Raw genomic sequence first — 11,981 nt, 5'->3', positions numbered from 1 at the left:
GTGAAGAATGAAGGGTAAGTATGAAAAAGTAGGATAGGAAAAAGAGGAATAAGAACTAGTAATAATATTAATAATAGTTTATGTAGTAGCCATAAATGTCAGATTATGGAGGTGATTTTCAGAATGTGAAAGCGAATGAGATTAATAAAGGACCCGCCTGCTATTACCCAATACACAACCTGTCCATGCCCTGCCCTATTTAAATTATTGAAAATTTAAGCTTTGACCCGCCCTGCCCTATTTAAGCATTGCCCTTCCCTGCCCCGTTAAACCTTTACCCTGTCCCAATTGCCATCCCTACAGATTAGGTCATTACATTACTTGTCCATCGCCACAATGAGGTTCATAAATTAGGTCACGTTTGCATGTAAGACATAGTTATGTCATCATGATTTCTCCAACATTCCTCTCACAGACGGCTAATTTTGTTCCTTTCATTTAGTATTTTGATAACATAATATTATATGGATGTTTTGGGGTAAGGAAATCCCCAGTATACCAAAAGGTAGGGAACCCACATTGAGCTCATTTCCTTTAGGATCATGGAATCTTCAAGAACAAGTACTATCTTTCCCTTTCTGGTCTTCTTTTTCATTTTGTTCTTTTTCTTGGTTGAGTATGGGGAGGGGCCCTCCTAAAACGCACAATGCCGCCAAACTGACAAATTGAAGTAAATTGAACAAGATCTACCACCACATAAAAGGTGAATGTTAAAATATAAACAGCGAAATATCTATAAAAATGAAGTGGCCACAAGAAACATAAAGATGCATTCTATTATCCTCCTACTATTTATGTAAAGTCTATGCTATGATAAGAACATTACTTGGAAGCTTGTTCATAGCTGAAGAACTTGACTGCAGAGTTTGGGACGATCCGGGCACAATTGGTGCCGTTGCCCTTAAACAGTCCTTTGAACCCTTCAGTTCTCCAGATATATTTCAAGCCTTGAATGGTGCCATTGTATTTTATGTTATGTGGATTTTGAACCTGCACATTAAACATCATCACGTTACAAGTAGAGAACAAACAATTTAGATGGAACCTCCATCTAAGCACTGAGCCTCTTGTGGGGGATACAGGATAAAAAAAAAAAAGAGGGAAGGTAGAAAGTTTGAAATCTTAAAACTTTTTTATAATAGGAAAAAATACAGAGTTACAAACTAAAATATAGGGTTTAGTGCTCCAGTATTCATACCCAGTATGGCAGGCAGGAAGAAAGCTTATATTGCTGTCTTTCGGTAAAAATATTCAACGGAGAGAAAAGAAACAAGCTACGAGATTATACTTCACCTGTAGCAATATCTTCAGCCGTTCCAGTGGAGCCACAGCAGTTCGTGACCTGCAAGAGGGAGAGTAGCAGTAAGCATGAAGTCACGTCAAAGTTTACAAAAATAAAAAGATTAGTCAAGCATATCAAAACAACAGTCAGTGTCAACATTCATGTAGAGCAGCCAGTATCAGTATGATTTTACTAAAGCATCTACCAAAAACCTTGGAGAAACATGTTTCAAATACCTTCTATAAAACAGGATACAATCTATAACCTTGGATCCATCAGATAAAAACAAGCTCATATAAGTAAACATAGAATCATAATAACATCTTATATACTGATTTCGTGTCAACCCAGTATTTTGCACTTCTTTTATCAGTTCAATAACAATTCTCTGGTAATTTTCCTGCAAACTGACCCCAAAGATGACAGAACTGATAGTAGTAATTACCCACTCCCACATAAGGAGGGTGACAACTCATCAAGAACACATCTTTCTACTTGTTCGAAGTATCTACTTATATAAAGATACAATTTCATAAATAAAATTTAACATTTCTATCCAAAGATAACAAAGAGAGCAGGTATTTCTAACAAACACAAACAACAACAACTCTGCATCAATCCCGAACAGACAAAAATAACCACAACTTCGAATCAAAAATAACAACTCCAAATCAACCTCGAGCATACAAAATAGCAAATTTTCATTTCCATGCATGTAATCAGCAATAAATGGATCCAATTATTCAAATATAGACATAACTCTCAATATGGTGGGAAAAAAAGAAGCATAATACTTGGCAAAGCTTTGTGATTATAGTCATGAGAAAATATATACAGTCAGTGATAATATATAAAAAAAAAACTTACACGCCTCCGGCAACACCGCCGGCGACAAGTGACTTGCAGATACTGAGGACAGCATGGCTTGTAGGCTTAATTTCTTCTCTAGCTAACTTAGCCTCTTCCGCCAGGTTCACAATTTTCTCCACAGCCGAATCTCTCGCCGCCTTCACATCCTCCGAAGCCATAAATAAGACTAAAAAGGAACACCTAGACCTAACAGCAAACTCCTTCGCCGAAAAAACAACTCACCAGCCGATACTCACTTTGTAGATCGGAATGAGAAAAAAAACTTATGGAAATCCACACATTTTCCACTGACCGTTTCGGTGATTCAACTCCTCAGCCAGCAGCTACGGTGATTGACAGTGGCAGTGACGGCGAGAGATCGATGGTAAATGCGGCGGAGAAATGAAGGCCAAAACCTGCTCTTTTATACGACGGCGTTTGCTGAAAGTGTGTTGGGCTTCAATTAATGAATTATCTTACTTACCACTTGGTATCGATGAATTGTGATGAGATAGATAGAATTATTTTTATTTGAATAAAATTTTACAGTGTAATTCAACTTAATTGAGATTTTGAGTGATTAGATTATATGGTAAAAATATTTTCTGTGGTGAATAAGATGAGGAAAATATGATTTGGATAGGTAAAGAAAAATGTGTAGATATCCAAATGAAGAAGTACCAAAAGTTAAATATTGTGTATTAGAAAAGGTAGAAATAGGTCTAAAATGTATTGGAGAAAGGTGTGCAGCTTCAACTTAATTATAGAGGATATAACTTTAAAGAAAATGTTATGAAGATAGTAGATTAGAATAAAACGATAGTAAATAGTAGAATATTATCTTACTTATCAGTGGTTTATTTTGGGTTTGATCGTATATGTTATCTTGCTTTTGATTTTTATTATCATCTGTTATTTTGACGAGTGAGAAAAAAAAAAGAGAAATACTTGTTCATCTGTTGTGGAACAAGTGGCATTGCTATAGGGAATTAGAGTGAGTGTGTTGGGGACCACTTTGGGACCAAAAGAAAAAGTAGTGATTTATAATTAACTTAACCCTCTAAGACCTAAAGGGTCATTATAAAAAAAAAAAAGCAATAAAAAAAGAATAAAGAGGGTTAAAAAGTTTGGAAATAAATTTAATAAAAGTCTTGAAACGATTAAGACTAGGATATTGTTTATTCTCAATTATTAAGATTCGAAAATATGGAACATTTAGTACATTTAGTATTTATTTACATAATTTAAATATTTATAAAAATTGTTTTATTAAATATGTTGACGAAAATAATCTCTGGATAAAATTTCTCATTGATAATATATTCTCAATTTCTTTTAAATATAAAGTATAAAATCATAAGTTAGATAAAAAGTAGTGTAAATGATAACTTTATTTATTCACATACTTGTAGTCAAGCAAAAAGTTATTTGACTTTAAATTATAATAGTATCATGTAAAATCGTTCAAAAAATATATGTCATTTAGTTGATTATGTAAGAATTAAGATAAAGTAATTAAAATAATACTCCAACGCATATATACTAGTAATATGTGGCTAAGAGTTATTAATACAAAAATGCACAAATTAAATGAATACATACATGACATTCTATATATGATTATTTACCGCATAATAATTCATATTAGACAATTAATTCATCAATTCTATCTTCATAACTAGTCCACGAACCAAACATTGCTTGACTTTTTAAATTTTTTAATCAAACTCGATTATATTATATTCAAATTCAAAAATATAACTTGCAAGTTGCACCAACTTAGAGGTGGACACATAAAATAAAATAAATAATTTTTAAAAAAAGTTGCTCATTAATTTAGTGTCTGAGTCTTGAACGTAAAAGCTAAATATATCAATCTTTTATGATTGTGGATGAATATTTATTTGTGATGAGCTTTTCCAAATATAATGTCAACACATGAGCATGTAAGACTAGTAAGTTTTTTATATGGTTACTATAGGTTAAATCTTGCATCCTTCTCTTAATTTTATTAATGTCAATTAACTGTATTATCATAAAAGAGAAACACAAATTTAAACACTCATTTCATCAATAAGGTAAATGTATGGAGCCAAATTCAAGAATCGGGATTAGTACCTAATGTTGTTAGTACTAATATTACATTCACCATTTAGAGATGAATCGTATCATAACAATTGAAATTTTAAATATCAATAGAAGACGGTGTAGTACATGATAAGGTCAAATTCAACCATAACCACTATAGCATAATTAAGAAAGAGTAATTGATTTTTTTTAATTAAATACCTATAATATTGCTTTTCTTCTATTTATCTGTCTTGAACTCTTAACCTAGTGTTCAATAGAAAACTCCTCAACCAGTCAACCACTATGACCTAAGAGGCCGTTATAAAAGTTGTGTTTGAAAACACATTTCATTTGTAAAACTACTGAAGCTTTGTGAGGATTTTTTTTTAATTCAAAAACTAGTTTAAAACTGATTTGAATAAGTTTATTCAAACTTGAAAGTGAGAATTTGACAAAATCTCTCTCTATATATATAAAGAAGGACCATAGACGAGGTGATGTGGCACCTCTCTATGCCCTCCATTCATTTTTTATTTTTTGCCAGTTTTCTACCAATTTTTAAATTCAAGAAGGTTGATATCATTGTGATTTCCCTTTATTATGTTTTCAAGCTCTGTGTATGTATAACCTGACGCTTGACACCCAATTAATTGTTACTAATATTAATTTTATTTGACCCATGTATTACCATGTCAATATGCATATTGTTTCAGTTGTATTTATCTTGATAAAATAATAAGAACAATTAATGATGTTACTCCCTTATTTTAATTTTTTTAATCATTCTTTAAAATTATTTAAAATAAATATAAGTCAATTATAACTTGACAAATTTTCCCTTCTTTGTATTAATTTCTTCATATTAATGCATACTATTAAAAACATGACTTATTTAATAAATACTTTGAAATAAATCAACACAAATAAAATTTATACTATAATATATATATATATATATTATATATATATATATATACGTGTTCTTTATTACCAAACAAAGATTCACACTTCTTCGTATTGATTTATTGTTAAAACTTTCATTATATAAGTCATTTTTTAAAATAATGTGAATTAATATGAAGAAATTAATACAAAAGGACAAAGTTGTCAAATTATAATTAATTTATATTTATTTTAAATAAATTTTAAAAATGATTTTAAAAAATCAAAATAAGAAAGGTATACGTAATATAATAAACCACGGGGAGGTGAGTTTTGTAAAATTATGCCTTAAAAATTTAACGGGGCTGGCGCATATATTAATTGACCAATTTATTTTGGACTAATAATGTAGGTTGCTTCACTTCATTTTTAGTAAATCAAGCAGCAGCCAATCCATGCCCCATTGTTTAATAACATAGATATCAACTAAATTCAAATTAAAAGACACATTGATACATTATGCCTTTTTTAATCAATAGAAGTATGTTTACGTGTCTATACTCTTGATCATATAGACTCTCAAAATTTAAAATCAAAAGATAATTTATTGTTTAGTTTTTAATTATTTGTTTTTGTTATTAGCAATAGTCATTTTTAATGCATTTCTCAAAATATTGAATTTATTATATTTTTAAAATGATATAATAAAATTATCGTTATATTTATTGCTCCTTGAAAAATGTATCAAGTCAATATTTGACACATAAAAATAAACGGAGAAAATATTACTTCATAAGTTGAATAATTTACATTAGTATCGATTGAAGACACATGGCAATAATCAACATTCGGACATGGGGCATGCCCCATCTAATATTGTATTTACTACTCACTAATTGTCTATTTATGAAAAAATTTCACATAACCAAAAAAATAATCAAGGGATAATTTGCACAATTAGGATTTTTCGATGCCATTTTTTAAGTTTTGATTCCGTTAATTTTCTTATAAATAGTATATAACATGGTAAAAGTGTCAATATAATTTCAAATTAAGGTACAAAACTTTCCATGACACAATAATATTCTTCAATTTTTCTATTCTAACGAATCACTCAAATTTAACCACAAAATTCACCAACATGAGTTGTGGTGCAGTGATGGGATTGTTTCACTCTTAACTAGATGTCTCGGGTCGAGCCCTATATATGTTGATCCTATTGGAAGCGCCACTCCAAAATGGGCTTTGCAATGTGCGATCTAAATTTAATCGGAGTTTTAATACAAGCTCCAACAAAAAAACTTGTCTTATTACTAGTTTTGATGAACCACTAGGATTAGTGGTCTAATCCTGATGGATCACCAAATTATGATTATAGATCACGATAAACTGTTGGGATTGACTATATAATTATGACGAGTCACTATAATTTAGTGTGTAAAATTTTTACAAACACATTTTAAATTTAGAAATTTATTTGAATAATCTCCGAGTAACTCCAAATTTAATATACAACTTTACAAAATAATCTCAACAATTAACCATGATTAGATTCAACCAAAATCTTATAGAAAAGCAATTTTAAAAACAAATATTTTTCGTCATTCCGAACGTACCCTTAGGTATAAAATCATCCCCTATATTCAAAGTTCGAAAGATCAAGAATAATATAAATTACTTTTTTATATCTATAATTATAGGAGTGAAAACAATAAATCGTTAAAAAAAATGTATTGTTAATGAAAGAGTCAATTTTGATCATCAAATTTTTTATTTTATTCATTTTACTATATCAAAATTTGTAAATTATTTTTTCATAACAAAAAGTCGGTTTTACTCAAATATTATGAAAATCATTAAACTACTATTATTTGTAACAAGAAAATCACTTAATTTTACTTAAAATTAAGAGGATACATTTTCTACTGTACCTAATAAAAATAAAATGTTTTTCATATAAAAAATAATTTAGTGACTCTTGTAATATTTAAATTAAGTTGAGTAACTTTTTTGTTATAAATATACTTTTAAAATGTTTATATAATAAAATAAAAAATGAAATAACCATTGTGAAATTATTCTACTTATAAAAATTAGGGGGCAAAATGGGTGTATATATATGAATTACTAAAAAACAAAAAAAGCTTCAAATATCTTTTTATATTTTGACATAATGATGCTTCAAATATCACGACAAGACTGCAAGGGATTATCAATTATTTACGTGAATACAAAGGAGAAAAATCCTAAAAAATAGCAAATTTAAATAATGAATTTTATTTAATAAGACTATTTATTAATCAATTACACTCGTCTTTTCTTCTACATTTGGAACACGTTAAAAGAACCATATTTAAAATAATAATAATTATATTATGTGTTCAATATTCTTAGTAAAGCTTGATTAAATTTGAAATTGTGTCTAGCAGAATTTTATTTTGAAGATGACAGTAAAATTTCTTTCGTTTCTAAAAGGTTAAACCTAAATATCTATTAAGAGTGAAAGAATCTCAACCATCTCACCACAACTCATGTTGATGGAACCTCCTGATTCAATTAAAAGATCCACAAACATATTTTTTTATTGAATATGTTATATATCGCAAACAAATCTCTCTCATATATATAATATTAAATAAACAACAAAGATTACGGTAGTCAAATTATTTTTATCTTGACACCTTTTTATGCTATCGTCAAATAAACTTTTATTTTGCTATTATTTTTACTATTAATAATCGTGACGTCACCAAATTGGGGGTGAGATGTAATTAACACTTAATTAATATTATTATCTATCGAGTGAATTATGTCCTATATGTCCGATAGCTATAGCTGAATTTCCATACAAGTAGAAATATTAATCCAATAGCACATTTGTTAACCAAAAAAACAATAATATTATTTGAAGATGATAAAATCAACAATAAGTGTAAAGCAAAAAAATTCCAATAACATTTATGTATAAAGGATTTTAGTCCCCTTCATTTCGGAAGCTCTTTCTATTTCTACATCTCTTTCTTCCTCACTTTCCACCCTTTCTTCTGTTTTTGAGGCTTCTTTCAGTTTCTTAGTAAGAATGGGTGAGGGTATTCTGCCTAAATAGTAGACACAAGTAATAAATAAGACAAAATTAGCCTATAAAATTACGAGTTAAGTACCACCGATAAGGCACCTAATAAGTTTTGAAACTAAGTAGACGTTCGGCCATAAGATTTGAGACTCCATAGTAATTTTGTGGTACTTTATATAATTAGAGGTGGGGTCAGGATTAGGAGTTTTGAGATTCTAAATTTTATGACGGTTTGAACCCACAACACTAGTGTGAAAAATATTTTCACCGCCCCTTCCTTACCACTAATTTGTCAATGAATTTGTTATGGGGTCACAAGTTAATATGCAAATTTATTAATTATTCCATTTTCTTATATAAATATAGAGTCAACGGAAAAGCTAGTAAGTTCGTCCGAACCCATGAACCCCAACCTAGCTCCGCCCCTGTTTATATTAGGATATTTTAATATTCCATTTATAAATTATGATTTACTTATTTGCTAAAATTGTATAAAAGTTGGGAAAGTTTAATAGTACTTGTTTTTTTTTATAAAGGTATAACATATAAACATGCCTTTTAATTAACTTTGATCTTATCTCGTATTTATGTCTTCCAACTTTGGACATGCACAAGTAGATACTTAAACTTGTATAAAGTTGAACAAGTAGTGTCTTAACTCTTACATGACATATTATCATAGGACGACACATAGAACGCGGATTGTCATCTAAGATATCATGTAGGAAACATGTGTCTATTTATTCAAACTTAAATAAGTTTAATTTATGTAAATCTAAAATTGAATGATAAATATATTAGCTAAGATCAAATTAAAAAACACATTTATGTATTATACGTTTTACGAAATGTAGACAGGCAGAGCGACTTGCTTGACCAGTTGTTAGCTAAGAAAATTGGATTCAGAATATATTTATGTTCATTTTTTCCCCATAATGTTCTACTACTATTAATTGTACATTACACTAGACTAGAAGGCTGTACATAAAATATTAAGCCCGCATTGCTGACTCAAATTTATATACTCACTATATATTTATATATAAAAAAATCTCATGCAAATAATATATAATAAGTGGAGATGTGAAGTAGGGAGACATAATGCCTAACCTCTAAAGGTAGTTCTATACATTTATTTATACCTAAAGTATCCTGGTTAGAATCGAAATAATCAGGTGTATTCATGCGTGAGCTAGTAATGCAAATCTTGAAAGATCATAAGTAATAATACAAATAAATATTCGGTCAACTGACATACAATCACAAGAGGAGATGAACAATTCACTATATATCACTATATATCATTTTATGCTGTATAAAAGTCATTTCTTTTTAATATGCCTTTAGCATTTTGGTATTCAAATACACTGTATTTTTATACATTTTGTATAATTATACATGGTATGCGGAATTTAAATATGCATTAAGCATTTTATGTTGTATAAAGGTCATTTCTTTTTAATATACCTTTAGCATTTTGGTATTCAAAATACTCTTGTATACTTATCATTTTTATCTCGTGGATGGCTACAATCAATTTTATTGATCTTAGGCTTACAGATAAAAAAGCCTTTTCTAAATCCTGTATGCATTTGTCTAGGTTGTATAGAGCTAGGCGTTGTTTCCATGCTCTTCTTCTTACTAAGTGTAAGTGATATTGAATATGCTTCATTTTAGCATGAATGATATGTAATGCTTTGTTAATATCAACATGATAATATTTGATTCCCTATTGGTACTAAGTATTTTCTCTTAAGTCTAAGAACGTGATAAAAATATGAATATAGTTTGTTTTTAAAGATAATAATTATGAAATACAGAGTTTTGCATTTCTACCTTTCTCCTGCTCCTTCGTAGAATAGTTTTTATCACTACCGCAGCAGTTCTCCTTTCTGGCTACTTTTCTACTGTTCCTCCTTCAGGCTGAAGATCTATATCTTCACTTAAGACTATTCTTGAAATTTAGAGAAGAGAGATATACAAACCAAACTGTTTATTTCATAATATTATATTCACATACAAACCATACCTATTTTTACATACTTAGAACATAAAAAGAAATACTTTTTCCTGACGGGAGAAGTTTCTACTCACTTATCAAGGTACCTAACATTGTTCTCTAATGGTTGTTTTGGAGAAAATGTAGTCTGCCTCTTAGGTGTAATTTCTATCTCCTTCTATAGATGTAAGGAGGGACTAATTATTACATTTTTGTTTTGCAGGGACTTCCTTGAAAACTTGGATAATTATTTTGCTCGTCCTTCAATCATAGCTGTAAAGATAATGATGGCCGATCAGATTTGACATCTCTTTTTGACCGAAGAGATAAAGTGTGAAGAGATAAAATTCCCTTTCTCTTTCTTCATTACGTAAGTGCTTACGTCTTTTGTTTTGTCCTTTTGACTGTCTACATTTTCGTTTTTACAGCTGTTTGTTCTCAGCTGTGACTTTATTTAGATCCCTCTTCAGGTATTGAATGCTTGTGGTTTAGAAACTTGCAGGCACACTTCCACGTTTCTTCAGTTGCTTCTAGTCTATGAAGCTCAATGTCAAGGATTTTTTCCTTCAATGTTTTGGATTTGGATTTTCCTTTAGTCATTAAGACCCAATCATGATCATGGTCCAAGACTTTGTAATCTTCATTGTAAAAACGTTTGAGAATAAAATATAATGCTTTAATTCCCAAAGCTCTTTTAGTTTGTATCCATTTTTTGTTTAGATGTGTGAGCTTTTTATCAACTCTTGTTGCTTTGATATTAAAATCTTTTAATTTTTCCATTGTAATATAGTTAATTGTTGGAAAATATAGTTGCAAGTCTTTGCTTTCCATGGAGATACTAAAGAATCTGCAATAGACTCATTCACCTTGTGCATAATATTTTATTGAGTTGTTCAGGTAGTTTGGATATCTCCTGTAGATCTGGTTTAGCATAAACTCGGTCTAAGTAATCAAATTCAAATAATTGAGCCGTAAAACCTGGTGATCCGTTTGGAAATATTGAAATTCTTGGAAACAAACTAGTTGTCCCTAAAACTTCAAATGTTTCTCCGCTTTCTTCTGGGAGATTGTAAATATATCTTGTAAAAGCAAGATATTCTTCTTCCTTCGGATTTTGTTTTCCAACCGGAAAAGAAGAGAAAACTTTTGTTCCGGATGGAACTTTGTTAGTACTTCCTTTTGGTTTCCCAGAGATAATTTTTCTAACTTTTGTTGAAGATGTGCTCTTTTCCTCTTTCGAAGAATTGACATCTTTTTTATTTGCTTGGCTTTTACCTTTGTCCTTAGACTCAGGTTTCAGCATATCCATGCTTACCGATGAGACGCTTTTGGCACTAGGTGCTAGTGGAACATATCCTGCTACTTTGTTGGGATTAATATTCCCTTCAGGATTTGAATTCATTTTTGGACATGTGTTTAGATGTTCACATAACAAAAGAAACTCACTCATGTTTTCAGCTTGATCATCACTGAGTTGATTGATTTTGTATTGCATTTTCCTGGCTTGTTCGGACAAGCTGGCTAATTCATCCCTGATGTTAAATAATTTGTGGCTCTTGTCATCAATGGACTTTTCCACAAGTTGCATTTTTTCAAATATTCTATTAATCAGAATTTGTGTTCGATTGTCCATATTGGACGTTTCTGGAGAGAAAATTTGCAAGAGAATTATCAATTCCTTTAATATGTTCTATTTTAAAAGAATAGAATGATAATAAAACCTGCCACCTATGCAATCTTCTGTATTGCGATTCTGATGGAAGTTTGTTTGAGATTAATCATGATACCTGCTGTAGACACGTATTTTTGACCGAACTTAAAATTTT

At 29.9% G+C, this 11,981-nt stretch overlaps 1 protein-coding gene across 1 annotated transcript in view; it reads right to left on the bottom strand.

Moving 5' to 3' along the window:
• The window catches only part of LOC102591948 (mitochondrial adenine nucleotide transporter ADNT1-like), an 8,936-nt gene extending 6,332 nt beyond the window's left edge, over positions 1-2,604 (bottom strand). Inside the window, exons 1-3 of the mRNA XM_006358578.2 lie at positions 2,150-2,604; positions 1,294-1,342; positions 827-990 (exon numbers count right to left, since the gene is read on the bottom strand). Coding sequence (XP_006358640.1) covers positions 827-990; positions 1,294-1,342; positions 2,150-2,310 — 374 coding nt within the window. The 5' untranslated portion in view covers positions 2,311-2,604. The remainder of the gene's footprint in view (positions 1-826; positions 991-1,293; positions 1,343-2,149) is intronic.
• Between the last annotated feature and the right edge of the window lie 9,377 nt (positions 2,605-11,981).

Source organism: Solanum tuberosum, unplaced genomic scaffold (assembly GCF_000226075.1).
Source record: "Solanum tuberosum cultivar DM 1-3 516 R44 unplaced genomic scaffold, SolTub_3.0 scf00267, whole genome shotgun sequence".
NCBI lineage: Eukaryota > Viridiplantae > Streptophyta > Magnoliopsida > Solanales > Solanaceae > Solanum > Solanum tuberosum.
This window is presented reverse-complemented; position numbering and strand designations above follow the sequence as displayed.